This window comes from Anabrus simplex, chromosome 1, assembly GCF_040414725.1.
Source record: "Anabrus simplex isolate iqAnaSimp1 chromosome 1, ASM4041472v1, whole genome shotgun sequence".
Lineage (NCBI taxonomy): Eukaryota > Metazoa > Arthropoda > Insecta > Orthoptera > Tettigoniidae > Anabrus > Anabrus simplex.
In genome coordinates this window covers 496659227-496674623 of record NC_090265.1, presented here as the reverse complement: position 1 = coordinate 496674623, position 15397 = coordinate 496659227, and the positions used below count along the sequence as shown (strand labels likewise).

At 37.0% G+C, this 15397-nt stretch overlaps 2 protein-coding genes across 2 annotated transcripts in view; one reads left to right on the top strand and one right to left on the bottom strand.

Annotated features, from left to right (window-relative positions):
- Nf1 (neurofibromin 1) overlaps nucleotides 1–2248 on the top strand; it is a 666749-nt gene extending 664501 nt beyond the window's left edge. The window contains exon 53 of the mRNA XM_068225031.1: nucleotides 1258–2248. Coding sequence (XP_068081132.1) covers nucleotides 1258–1394 — 137 coding nt within the window. The 3' untranslated portion in view covers nucleotides 1395–2248. The remainder of the gene's footprint in view (nucleotides 1–1257) is intronic.
- The window catches only part of LOC136857012 (zinc finger CCHC-type and RNA-binding motif-containing protein 1), a 61267-nt gene continuing 46061 nt past the window's right edge, over nucleotides 192–15397 (bottom strand). The window contains exon 5 of the mRNA XM_067135350.2: nucleotides 192–2449. Coding sequence (XP_066991451.2) covers nucleotides 2312–2449 — 138 coding nt within the window. The 3' untranslated portion in view covers nucleotides 192–2311. The remainder of the gene's footprint in view (nucleotides 2450–15397) is intronic.

Genomic DNA, 15397 nt, shown 5'->3' with positions numbered 1-15397 from the left:
TAGAAGCGCACAGCTGTGAGGTCGCATCCAGGAGATAGTGGGTTCGAACCCCACCGTCAGCAGCCCTGAAAATGGTTTTCTGTGGTTTCTAATTTTCACAGCAGGCAAATGCTGGGGCTGTACCTTCATTAAGGCCACGGCCGCTTCCTTCCCTCTCCTAGGCCTTTCCTGTCCCATCGTCGCCATAAGACCTATCTGTGTCAGTGCGACGTAAAGCAACTAGCAAAAAAAATTTGGGACTGTCATTTTATAACTGTTGTTCAATTCACATTGTAACCAAAGATTATGAAGCATTGTGGTGGGGGTGAAGCAGGCAGAAGTAAGGCATTTGGGAAAGAGTTCCATTCTGATTGTAAACACTTTGCATATAGAATTCCTATGAGGGAGGGGAAATGATGCTCAAGTCATTATGTGCTGGCCATAACAAATTCAAGAGAGAGGTTTTTCCCTCCCATGTATGTTGCCAATATTTATTTAAATATGACTATTACATTCTCAACACAGGATTGAATTGACATGATTGGAGTACTTTATTGCTTTTTAGACTCTGTTACAGATCCCCCAAACCAAGTTGGGAATGCTATATTTTTCATAAAGTTCTAATAGTATAATAGAACACTGATTATCCAAGGTAATGTGGACTGAGACAATCTCAGAAAATACAGATGTCCTTAATGCTATACAATATTACAAAAATTCTTCTCATACCTTAGTGTTATTCAAATTATTTAAAAACAAAGAAAAACACATTGACATATTTTGTTTTTTCAGTGAATAATATGCTACAGTAGGTAGCACAAAATATGATCAATAGTTACAAATGCTGTAATAAATTATGCATTATTGTATACAATATTTTAATACTGTATGAATTGTTTCTCTTAAAGTAGGCCTACATATTTTGAAGTTGAAATGAAATTAAAGATAGTAACAAAACAAATCACTTTGTATAATTTCTAAAGAAAAAAAATTATTTAGTTTTTCAGATTTCATAGCAGTACCTTGTATATCTGTTGCAATAATATTCATTCACGACAAAACTTTTAAGATTTACTGCTTTAAAGCAAGTAATGTAGTGTTGCAGACTTGGCTCGGATTATACGGCGCTTGGATAATTGGATTGTACTGTATTTGAAAATTAGTCCATTAGACAACTAAATTTAGTACCAAATGATGTCTTGGTCACAAGAAATGATTGTAATTCCCCTCCCCCTTTTGATAAAAGGAAATATGCAGTGTTAATGATTTATATTTCAGAACCTGTATTGGACTTGGGAGGCTGTTCTGATGGTTCAGCTAATTCCTTGGGAAGATCTCCTTTCGCCAAACAACGTAGCTTCAAGCGTGTTAGTAAGAGCAGCAAATCAAACAGCATGGTGGAGACAGGAAAGTGAGACGAGGTTAATCAGTGGCAACAAAGGCGTAGAAGTAATTCACTGGCAGCTATGCCTTCAAAACTGTGTAATTGCCTGCAGTATTGCTGTTTGGAACCACGCTAGACTGGCCACAACAAATTCAACTGACAGTTACATATATGTCTCCCAGCCCAACATGTTTCTTGTATGTAAATATAAATCCTGTTGTAGCCAGACTGGTGTTATGTTGTGCTAGTGAAAAGCATCTGATATGTCTGTTACATCCTCAAGATAGGATGGATATGACATGAGTAGAGTACCTGAAAGATAATTACAATTTGCTGTTGATACGGGTTGATGTATTTTTTTTATTATTATTATCTCTTAGATTTCCAACAAAGATTTTTATGTTTGTGAACCTGTGGTCCTCATTCAGAACATCACTTTTATTGTATATATGTCTCTCCTGATGGCATAGCCATTCCATGTAAATAATGTTCATATGAAGGCACACCATTCCATATAGCTTTAAATATACTGTCTTGCCTCCACCTACAATATCTTGCCCAATATTTTTTTGTTTGTATACATACTCTGCATACTGTCATGTTTAACAAATTCAAATTAATTGGCTTATGACATACTTGATGTTTACCTGTAAATCAGTAATGCTCACATTCCTTTCTAGGTTTACAGCTTTTCTTTTTTATTCATTTGCATATTTTATCTACTTTGAATCATGATAATCCATTATGGTGCCAAGATCAGTCACAATCAATCATTTTGTTCATAAAAAAACCATGAGATTGGATACTTTCATGAATTTACAGTAAGGCCGAGCTGTATGCACAAATGGTATAGCAAATGAAATAAAAGTTAATATATGGTCTTAATCACTTCATTTTTTTTTCACCCTCTAATAGCACCTCTTCCTGAATAACTCATCTCTGTTCAACTCAATCACTAACTTCTTCCTCGTCACTAAAATAACTGTTGGGTCGAATTCTTTTCCTTGGACGAGTGTCTGCAGCTGAATCTTCATAGTTTCCCATAGCAACTTTCATCCGATACTGTTCAAGTTCAGCTCGTTCTTGCTGGAAGTAAACAAATATTAAATTAATTCTTAGTTTCACATAGTATTCAACATCCCACATTTCATACTTTATAACTCTACCGATAAAGGAGCAATTCCATGAACATGTTAATCATAACTACAATATTAGGCCCAATTTCATCAATAGTTGTTAGTCAACAATGAGTTAAAATCCTTGAATCTCTTCAATCTTTTCCTGAGAAATGTTAACAAATATATGAATTCTCACAAGGATTACAAATGATGCAAATCTAGAATCAAGTAGTTTTTCAGTACACTCAGATGCGATTTTGTGTGAATACAACTGTAAAACATGGAGAGAGAAGGCAAAATAAATAGGCAGTTTTGTTTCAGGATGAAAATTTGGTGTTAACAATATGCCTTCTTGAAAGATACCAAATATCAGGATCCTTTTATAACTTTTCCCTACTCCATACCGTGCTTGTACACCACACCCAGGAAACTGGAGTTGGGAAATGATGATGATGATATCATGCTTTGATATGGGAGTTATTAAATATTATATTGTCATTTACAGAAACTGGCAATCTAGTAACTACATCTCTGATTTTGGAGGTTAGGATCATTAATTACTTGAACATAGAAAAACATATCCCTTCCAATTGCAGCATATGGTATTTCAGCTTTACTGCCTCTAGGCGATTGGAATCTTGTGAGTGTACTATCTATTGCACCTACAAGACCAGCAAAACAGCATATTTCATAGAAGTCGTGGATAATCTGTTGACATTCTTTTACTGAAGGAAATACTATGCACCTTCTTCTCATAGCTGTTATTGCTGCAGATATTCTGCTAACTATAGCTTTTGAAATTCTAGCATTGTCTCTGAACATTACATGGAAAGAGAGAGTAGCATAAAATCATAAAATTATTGGTACCTGCAGCACTGGAGAAAGAGGTAAGTTTATATTCATGGAATATTCTAACCTCACTTGAATTCTGTCAACTACCTTACTAACGAGTAGGGTTGGGCAGACCAGAACATTACAAGCTTGAGGTGGAGTGTTTCGGTGCAGTGTGCCGGAACACGGGACTGTAACTGCACAGTAGAGGGAACTCCGTGAGGCAACATGACATGCTCCGTCTCAGCAGGAAAGTGCTGCTGTACCAGACGTGCTATGTGTAGTTACGGCCAGCATAAAGCTGCATGGAACGTGAAGGAACAGTCGGAACACTGAAATTCGTGCCCAGTAATCACGTTTAAAGGCTGGTTTTAGGTTAAGACTTTTTCAGTCAATATGATATATACATAACACGGTTACAGTGGCAGTATAGGTGTTTACAAATGTCACAATGTTATTTTCACCAATAATAATAATAATAATGTAATGTCGTATGGCTTTTAGTGCCGGGATATCCCAGGACGAGTTTGGCTCGCCAGGTGCAGGTCTTCCTATTTGACACCCATAGGTGACCTGCGCGTCGTGATGAGGATGAAGACAACACATACACCCAGCCCCCGTGCCGTAGGAATTAACCAATTAAGGTTAAAATTCCCGACCCGTCCGGGAATCGAACCCGGGACCTTCTGAACTGAAAGCCAGTACACTGACCATTCAGCCAGCGAGTCGGACGTTTTTCACCAATTAAAAATATACTCGCACAGTTGAAGAAACATTCATCAGTAATCTATTTACGTACACAATATACAAGCAGAACACAAAAATAAAAATAACCCATACAAGCAAAACACAAAGATAAAAATTAAACTATATACAAGCAGGACAAGAGATTAGAAATAAAACTATACAAGCAGAACATGAAAATAAAAACTGTGGGTTGTTTAAGTTTGAAATGTCTTGTCACTGTGCTGGTAGAAGATCCCTTTGCAGACAAAATAGAAGAACATAAATTGCATTTCACTCTGTCCGGTTTTATTCTAGGAAAAAAGTCCTGAACAGGATTCCGATGCAACATTATGTAAAGTTTACCGTCTTTCGTATGGTTATTTTATTAGTCTTCAATGAGAACACTCTTACAAAACAGATGAAAACAAAACAGAACACATTACATTATTCGCATGTACCGAAGGCCAGTTGCCGGTGCAACGGAACTCATAGAACAAAGAGGATGTGACGGAACATGGAACCCTCCAGCACAGGGCGGCGCTTGTGACGAGACAGCGAGTCACTGTCTCGGTCTCACTTGAGAATGTTTCAGAACAATTGACACTTGGTGTTCCGGAACAGTGGAACATAACTGTGTACCGGCACAATGTGCTGAAACAGGGACATAGTGCCCAAACCTACTAATAATAATGTTAATTGCTTTACGTCCCACTAACTACTTTTTCGGTCTTTGGAGCCCAAACCTACTAACAAGTGTTTTCGATAACCTGTATATTTATAGAAACTCTGTATCCATCGTATATTCAAAATCATTATGACGTAAACTGCTTTCTCTGTTTGGTATGTTACTCAAAAGATCTAAGTACAGCAATTTCGTAACAGCAATTGTTAGACGTTTAACATGGACTAACAGGATCTTGACACATAATTTACACAAATTTTGTTAATACTAATTATTTAATGATATAACCAAGCAATACTGTTTTTATCAGTAAAAAGATTCCTATGACACACTAATTAAAGATATTGTAATCTCATAAATGTAGATTATGGCTCAAATCTTTTGTTCAAATTTCTGAAAGTTACAAAGTGCAATTCTATCTTTTATGTCCCGATTTGACCGGCTGAAAATTACATTTAATACTGTCCTTTTACTCCATTCCATAGTTTGGCTCATTCTCATAAATTATGGGATTATTCAGAGTGTAAAAATAAGAAGATATTTGGACCCTACGAAAGGAGGGAGAACTGTTATACTAATCAACCAATTAATAGAGATATAGACCAAATGGGGAAATTAAAATGAAGCTTGAGTACATCTGTGAAAAAAAAAAATACTTAACACCTGTATATAATTCGTAAGGATACAAGTTATTTACAACATGGAAAAGTAATGGGACGTTGAAATATGCCAAAATACATGCCCTCTTTCTCATGAACTAATCATCCCATTAACCAGGGATTTGTGCTAAATGAATCTTTGAGCTACTGTTTCTAGTTTTTCCACTCAAAGTTTGCAAGGCAAAGATTAGGGCCTCTAGCCCAGATTATTTTCAAATATTTACAGTAAACTGTTGTAACAGTGAATTTTTAAAGGGATGCTGCATTTTCTTGGTGTTTGCACATGAATCACTTCCACCCGCTGGGTAATGCAGCACTCAAATATTCTGTGTCACTGAGGGATTAATATGTATTAACAGGTACTAACACTGGTGGTTACAGTATGCGTGTATTCTCTGTGGCTGAATACTGTGCTCCAGTCCGACTCAATAACCCGCATGTTAAGTTAACTGACATATAGCTGAATAACACCGTGAGTCTGGTGACCAGTTCTACTAAGCCGCATACACATCAGTGTACAAAATGCTGAACCGAGCGGCACGCAAACATCGCCCCGCAACAAGTCCCGATCCGCTGAGGGTCGGTATTTCAGTGCACCATCAAGAGATGTTGCAACTGCGGACGTGGTAGTTTACACTTAATAACAATCTTTATCTGTGAGTAGTATTTTTATCTGTTTTCAATTCTTCAGTTCATAGCACAAAGCAGTGGTCAAAAGAATTAACGATTAAACTGATAGGAGCGCGGAATGTATCTGGAATCCAAAATGTAAGGAACACTTTAATAAAATTAAAAAGAATGACTCCTGGAATGAAATAGTGACAGAAATATTGGTTGTAGCATCGTGTGAGATATCGATTGATGAGTGCAAAAAGAAACTGGAAAAATCTTCATTTAGAAGAGTGTGTGAAAAATGGAAAAGATGTCTAGGAACCAGAAAGGGTATGGATAAACAAGAATAGTAAGCCATACTATTTCTTTATTTTTTGAATTACCTTTATTGATTTAGTTCGTTAATTTCAGTAATACAATAATAAACTTCAAAAAGGTACTAAAGACTGTTGTATGAATTACCCATGGCAACAAAACAGTCATGTACATATATAGCTTCTCTCATGATTGAACTTGTCCTTGTACTTTTTGGTCCAATTGCATTTAAATAGGAAATCAAAATTACAGGACTCCATTCTCATAATCTTCTGAAACTTCGTGACATTACAATGAATTGATCTACGTGCATACAATCGAGTTTGCCAAAAAAAATTTTGTTTCTTAATAAGATATTTCTTCTTCAAGACTAGATGGATATAAATACAGTATATGACGCAGCTTCTAGGGACATGTCCACTCAATACAACGGCTCAGTTGAACGAAATGGGAAAAAACACAAATCTCACACCGAACATATCCCCAACTTCTGTCCTTGGTTTGTCGTTCCATTTGCCATATTGCTCGGTGTTTTGTACGTTGATGTGTACACAGCTTTAGATCCACTCCAATTTACATGCTTCCTGTCCTCAGTGATATGTATAACAAGTTTCCAAAGGTACTTAGGTGTAACTCTGGATCAGACACTTTCTTTCTATAAGAACCAGGAACAATATACTGCAGAATGTTTTGGGGACCTTCTGCTACAACTATAAGGAACTCAGCCTTAGGGCTGACCTCCTCTGTAGTTGAATACTTTACTCCAGTTTGGCTCAATAGCCTCCATAAGTGGCATAGAGCTAAATAAACCCATGAGACTTATCACCGCTTCTATTACCGTATATCCACTCCAGTTTACTGGCTTCCTGTCCTTGGCAATATTCTTTTACCTTTCCTTCACAGAGAAGTTACACTGAACTAGGAGTACATTAAGATCATGGTAATCCTAATTTGTTTATCCATGATGATATAGCATTTCTACATAGAAATAGGTTTAAATCTAGGCATCCACTGATCTGTCATGTTCAAAGATTTGCAAGGAACTATTTTGATCCCAGTGCTCAGTGGATGGATGAATGGACCTCAAAAATTAGTCTTTGGAGTTAGGGTAATTCAGCAAAAGTATCTGCTCCAGGTTGTAACTTACCTTAGAAAGCCTGAACCACTCTGAACAGGTTCAGGACTAACCATGGAGTCTGTACTGGAAATTTATTCACGAGAGGCACAGTTCTGTCTCCCCAGTAGTATAGTGGTGCTCCTGAAGAAACTATCCAGCATATTGTAACTGAGAGCATAGGAGGAGAATGCATTAAAACCTGTTGAACTCCAAGAGATAAACTCATTAGATCTGAGATTGTAAAGAACGTACAGTAGGCTTATATGGCTTTTCTGTGAACCTCGTTATGTATGCTCTGTCAGGCTGAATGGCTCAGACAGTCGAGGTGCTGGCCTTCTAACCCCACTTGGCAGGTTCAATCCTGGCTAAGTCTGGTGGTATTTTAAAGTGCTCAAATACGTCAGCCTTGTGTCGGTAGATTTACTGGCAAGTAAAAGAACTCCTGCAGGACTAAATTTTGGCACCTCAGCATCTCCAAAAAGCGAAAAAGTTGTTAGTGGGACAAAAAGCAAATAACATTATTGTATTTTTTTGAAAAAATGAAATGTCGTATGGCTTTTAGTGCTGGGATATCCCAGAACGGGTTCGGCTCACCAGGTGCAGGTCTTTCTATTAGACGGCCGTAGGCGACCTGCGCGTCATGATGATGAAATGATGATGAAGACAACACAGCCCCCGTGCCCTTGGAATTAACCAATTAAGGTTAAAATCCCCGACCCGGCCGGGAATCAAACCCGGAACCCTCTGAACCGAAGGCCAGTACGCTGACCGTTCAGCCAATGAGTCGGACATTTTTATGAAAATTGCTACCCTCATAGGTTATACTTCTTGCCTGCCTTAATGATAATATTTTAGGTGATGTACCTCATCTATGATGAAGGGATAAAATAACTTCCTACTGATACAGTAGAACATTGATAATCTGAACTAATTGATGTTCAGCCTCGTTCAGAGTACAGATTCATTAAAATTTTCTAACACAGAGCAAAAGTTTAGTTATTGTTACCAAGCTTCGTTTCTTTGCAGCTAAGTTTCTAACTTGTCACAGACAGGCAAGCTGTGTTACTACACTCAGGCATTTTATCCAACTAATTTATAGCCATATCTAGACCACTGCAAGCTTAAGTGTGAGTATGTGCAGGGCTTTCAGCTATGTCGTCATCTTCATTTAGAGGCACTTCACTGTTTGTTACAGCAGTCAAAATTTGGTAGCCAAAGGTCATTTTGGTCAATATTCAACCATTCATTAGCATCATCCTTGTTACAATAATTATGTCTGAAGCCAGGTATGGCATTAAAAAGGAGTCTTAAATCATCTAAATCAACAGCATGCACACATTCCCCTTTCTCCTGTTTCTATATCTTCAGGACACAATCTTTTGATCTCTTTATTTAATTTTCTTCTGTCAACCTATCCTAAGCAACAACAGCCATATAAACACAGTCCTTCAAGTTGAGATTTTTGAAAAGCTCACAACATTTTCATCATCAGGCCCTGCTAGTATCAACCTGTGCAAAAGGGTTTGTTTTTTCTGTATCCTTTTCTCATCTTTTCAATAATGCCTTGATCCATAGGCTGTATTATCATTGTAACATGGGGTGGTAAAAACTTAAATTTGAATTTTTTGTCAATCTCATTAAGAACATCAACTCAAGGGAAGTGTGAAGGCATTATCCTGGATTAAAAGAACTCTCCCTATTTTATGTTTTTTTTTGACAGTGTGCTTTACCACTAGGCATAAATTTATTTGCGTACCATTCCTTGAAATTATTAGCAGTCATCTAGGAGCTGTTTTGGGAGCTGTATGTCACAGGCAGACACGTAATATTTTCAAAACATCTCGGGTGTTTGCTTTTCCCAATAATTAATAATGGAAGACAATCATGGATCGTGGAAAAGAGCTGGGAATATGGAAAGGATGTAGTAATGACTTTTACAGACTTGGAAAAGGCATATGACAGCATCCCCAGAACAAAAGTTTGGGAAAGCCTGATCTACAGGACATTGACAAGGAACTAATAACAGCGATAAACACAATTTATAACTGTTACAGCTGTGTAAAGACAACAGTGGGTTGAATAGAATGGTTTGAAACTGACAATGGGATAAAACAAAGGAGTGTGTTGTCACCTCCAATGTTCATTATGGTGATGGATGACATAAAGGCAACAAGGGAAGATTATAGAGGGGAAAAAATGAATATAATGATTTTTTCAGATGATGATATGATCTGGGAGAAGATGAGGAGGAGGTACAACAACAGTTCAATGTAATAAATAGAAGGATTCAATAATCAGCTTGGAGAAGAACAAGACAATGATGATGAGTAGGCCCACATTCTTATATAATTGCTAGATAGCAGAAGTTTAGGCTCTAAAAGGTAATGTTTTAAGCGCCTAAAACAGGCTCTTTAACTGCTATATTTAGGCACTAAAACGAATAAAAGGGCAGATATATATAACTGAGCATATATCAAGAAAACATTAAAACTGTCGAGTAATCGAGGAATTCAAGGAGCCACTGTCGAATTAAAGATACTTTAGATGATTTTATTTTTGGTATTACATTTTCTTCAAGTGAACAAGTCGAGCTCTAAAGACCAACAGTACACACATACCAGATGTGCAGCTTTTGTTCTATTGAAAGATAAAATTCCAAGATTTGAGAAGGTTATATTTGTAAGATTGGGACATTTGCATTATGTCACTAATTGCTGGGCTTTCCAAATCTAGGAAGGAGGAAGGGGTCGCTAACTCTCCTCGCAGTGTTTTATACAGGCTCATAAGAATCACAAGAATCATAGTTGACCTGTAAGTTATATACTCTTTAAAAATAATGGCACAGCAGACCATTATTATGAATAATGTAAAATATCAAAATTAAAATGGAAATTCAAATCTAACAAAGGAAAAAGTAGTCAAACTGGAAAATTGGCACTAAAAATAGACTTAGAATGGAAAATAGGCACAAACATCAAAATGGGCATTTTCAGGCATTAAAAAACTGCTTTATATAGACCTAAACGTTCATGAAACATGAAAATTTAAAAGGTGACGCATCTATATGTTAAGGAAAAAAAATAGGCATTTGCCTAAAATCTGCTGTCTAGTAATTACATATTCCATTCCCTTTTGTAGAAAACTGAAAATTAAAAATGTCTGAGAATTGTAGTTCTGATATGGTTCTACCTGTGTTTTATTTTGCATATTATGTGAAGAATGTAATATTTTTGTACATGTCTAGGTAATTATTCAAAAAATTGAAAAGAACTGTGTCAGCTCATTTAATTTTTCTGTAAAATACAACAGGTTTGAGTGCCTCGACTGCACACAACAGCACTAATCCTTTCTCAGAATCTGGAATGGCTAGGTGCTTTCTCATTGGTCAGAGTCTTTAACAAACTCCATGTAGTTCTGAAACGAAATCTAGGTTAATCAAACTATCTGTTTACAAGATCATTAGTGGCAAACAAGAAGAGCCTCATCTCATAACCAGGTAGTATTATTTTTAAAACCGGTGACTTCCTGTGATGTTGAACAGTTCTTCTCAGCCTACAAGAGAATTTTATCAGGTGAGCACCGAAACATCACAATGGAAAATATGGAAAAGTACTGACACACTGCACATCACAATAAAAAAGTGACCGTACTATTTGTGTTACTTAAAGGGGGCTGAAAGACAGATTCTATATTAACTTTATTTACCAACATTTACTTGTTTCATTTTTAGGGCATGACAGCAACAAGAAATTAGCTCCAACAATACATTGTGAAATATACTGCATGATTTACAGTGCATAACATTATCTTTAAATATTTGTAGCATTTTGATTATGCCTTCAATTTGATTATTTACTACCGTCAAAATTAGAAAAGAGTAGACTATATAAATTAATAATAATAATGTTATTTGTTTTACGTCCCACTAACTTCTTTGACGGTTTTCCGAGACGCCGAGGTGCCGGAATTTAGTCCCGCAGGAGTTCTTTTACATGCCAGTAAATCTACCGACACGAGGCTGACGTATTTGAGCACCTTCAAATACCACCGGACTGAGCCAGGATCGAACCTGCCAAGTTGGGGTCAGAAGGCCAGCGCCTCAACCGTCTGAGCCACTCAGCCCGGCAGACTATATAAATTATCTGAAGCAACAACGATGACTTTGTCATACAATATGGAGGTATTTAAAAGAATTTTACTGTCTTGTATCATACAAGCATGAGTGTGTATTTTGCTAGTGTCCGTCCGACTCGTTGGCTGAATGGTTAGCGTACTGGCCTTCAGTTCAGAGGGTCCCGGGTTGGATTCCCGGCCGGGTCGGGGATTTTAACCTTAATTGGTTAATTCCAATGGCTCGGGGGCTGGGTGTGTGTGGCGTTTTCAACATTAGAAATCATCCTAGGTAGGACCCTCATCATCACAGATATCCAGGTCGCCTAATAGGCCGTCTACTAGAAAAAGACCTGCACCAGGCCTCTCTGGAGGCCATACACCATTATATATATTTTGCTAGTGACAGCAGTGATTAAGGTTATGTGTGTCTTCAGTTTGTAAATAGATGTGAATAAATAACTGTACCAACTAATAGCATCTCGTGTGCGTCTTAGTGGATATGTAAACTGGCGAACGTGACAATTTACGAGTGTAGTAGATCAAAATGCAAGCGATACTAGAGAATATGTCATTGTCGAAGCCTTCACTGGTACATCTTTGTTCCATATTAATCTCTGTACTAGGTGGTAAAAGGCACTCCCTAGTTGTATCCTCCTACTAATTCCTCTTGGTAAGTTCATCTTTGAGCTGTTTCAACGACAAAGATTCCAACACAGAAGAAGAGGTAAATATTCCTAAAATGTGTTGTAACTTAATGACCATGATGCAGGCATTAAATGACAAATTTTCAGTCGTGAATTCCGGCCTAACAGGACAAACTGCAGATCAAATTTCGAAAGTAAATGACAAAAATTTCTCAGGCTAACTCAGTTTTAACCGGACAAATATCACAAGTGTACACGCAGGTTTATAAAGGTAAACAGGGCCTAAAATAGAAAATTTCAACCGTAAATGACAAAATTTCATCGCAAATTAGCAACGCTACCGATCGATTAACGCAGCAGATAACGGACATCAGGTCAATACTAGGACAGATTGACCAGATCGATAGTAGAGTAAGCAAGCTGGAAGGGGATGTCTTGGACCTCAAGAAGGAGGTGGAAATCCAGGTTTCCAGCATAAAGCAACAGGTTGAGGGGAGGATTTCTAACGTTGAGGGAAATTTTGAAAGCCGTATATGTGCCGTCTAGGGAAATCTTGGGGGCCGTATTTCTGCTGTTGAAGGAAGGTTAGAAAACCAGTTTTCAACCATCAAGGGAGATATGCAGAATATAAGGGAAAACATCCTTCCTGCAGTAGAAGATACATTAACCTGGATCTGCCCAGCGTGCCATATATGGCATGGCAAACTACACCATCTTCTTGGGCTCTTTATTATTGAAACCGTGCACACTGTATTGTTTACTACAGTATTGCCATATTCAGAGAAATTGCGCCCAACACCTTACATGATTTGTCTTAGTACATCGTGCTCATTGGTACGGTATAGCTACATAAAGTAAGTCTTGTTTTCACGAGTGCCAGTAATGGCTGCACGTTTCAAGAAAGTAATTCCTGTTTTACTTCTATAGCTATTTATACGGACCCTGTTGTGCTATATTTTTCTCTAAGGTGCTTATATGTATGGGGATTAGCTAAGATATGTCTTGGTGATGATTCGCGTCCTTTCATTTGAAGCAGAAGTTTGGTGGTACTTATTTGGCACGCTGGGCGGAAGTGCCGTCTTTCTGCTCAGCAGAACTCGGCATATAATTGTTATAGTTCTGATGCTCCATTCTGTTCATTTCATTCTTCTTTATAACCTAGCAACGCATAACAGTGTAGGCTGTAAATTATATGTTTTAATTTAACCATTTTTAATCACACAAAGTAAGCTTTTCACATAAAATTGACACTGCATTGCGGTTTTCTTGTTGAAATATGTCTTTTATGTATTTATTTATCCTGTCTTTTCACGTGTTTAACATTTATGGGTTAAATAATTTTTCTAGGAGAATTTTAATACAAGAAGTACTCGACTTGTTTGAAAATGATGAATTTTCTGACGTACAAAAGGTATTACATAAAATCAGCTTCATGGTCCGTATCGCACTTCAATAGATTCACAATTAAGTATTTATTTATTTTCCACCTAGTCGATACAATGATTGCTTAAGGCAATTTTTAATGGTCAAAAGTGGTACATGTTTCGTATATTATCAACATAAGATCTTATGTTAATTTTAAGGACACTTCCTCTAAAGCATTACTTTGTCAGTTTTATATATTTTTCATCTAAACAGTGTTATGTGGCTGAAGATGTTGATAATATACGAAACATGTACCACTTTTGACCATTAAAAATTGCCTTAAGCAATCATTGTATCGACTAGGTGGAAAATAAATAAATACTTAATTGTGAATGTACAAAAGGTAGTCATCGAGCCTCTAGACGCACAAAGACAGAGGGGATGAAGATGGAGGTGGCTTCACTGATAATTTACCTGGTGGCTAGCTTCGAGCGAATGCATAATTAGTAACACGTGAAACTCGAACTGATTATCAAGACTTTGAAGATTTGCCTGTTGAAGTGGATCCAGCTGAGTTGGTACAAGTAAGACCCAGAAAGGTACCTCAAATTCCTGAAAAATGGGAAAAGCAAAACCTTAGCATGCGTTTAGAAATATTTCCCAACAGTGACTTCACCGAACTTCGAGAAAAATCGTGCGTTGGCCTGTTTGAGTCAATTTTTACACATGATTTTTTTTTTCATCATTTAGTTTCTGAATCTAATAAATATGGCAGCTTTTTGAACTGTTCTTCCCCGAATATTACTCAGCAAGAAATGAAAGTTTTCACAGCGATTTTGATTTTATCTGGATACAATCCCATTCCTTCGAAGAGATCATATTGAGAGGATGCATGTGACAGGCACCATTCTGTGGTAGCAAGTGCTGTGCGGCAAAATAGGTTTCTTGAAAAATGCCGTTTTATTCACTGTGCTGATAACACAAACCCAAATTTCAACGACAAAATGTGGAAGTTGAACCCTCTGATTTACCTTCTATGTGCTCGTTTCATGGAAAACTTTCTAGCAGAAGAGAACTTGCCATATGATGATTGTATGGTGCCATATTTCGGGAGGCATCCCTGCACACAATTTATAAGGGGAAAACCTATTTATTTTGATTGCAAGGTATGGTGCCTAACACTCGTCATGGATATCTTGTAGATTTTGAAGTATACAAAGAAAAAATCCTAACACGAATGCCCAGTATGAAGCAGAATCTGGGAAGTGCACAGTAGTGATGGGCAATGCTCTCGCTCGAGATTCTTGAGACTACAATATAGGGAAAATTGAGAAGTCTCCACCTTATCAATACATTAATTTATTTACTCTAAAGTGGTAAAATCATTCAATACCGGTTTCGATCCCTATGGGATCATCCTCGGTTGACACACGATGAAATACTTATAAAAACATCACATGTAAAAGATTGCATCTGGTAAGACTAGATCAATTAAATTAAATATAAAAGTTGTTAGGTTGTTAGTGAGAAAGTATTTGTATGTGTGTGGCACGTGACCACACTATGTCTAAGCTAATATACATTGTAGAGATCTTACATTTGTTCTCAATCAGTGTTTGGGATGTTACATTCAGTATAGTTGTTTCATATTGATTAAAACATTAAAAATTGCTTATAAAAGAATGTGTCTATCTTTGGTTTGAATAGCACTAATTGGTTTGAGCCTTAACGTTACATGACACCTATATTACAGAACATAGAATAAAAAATTTTTGTATACACACTATTAATTGTGAGTCTATTATGAAGTCCTAAAATATTTTATTGTTTGAGGTATCTCACTTCATTGTAT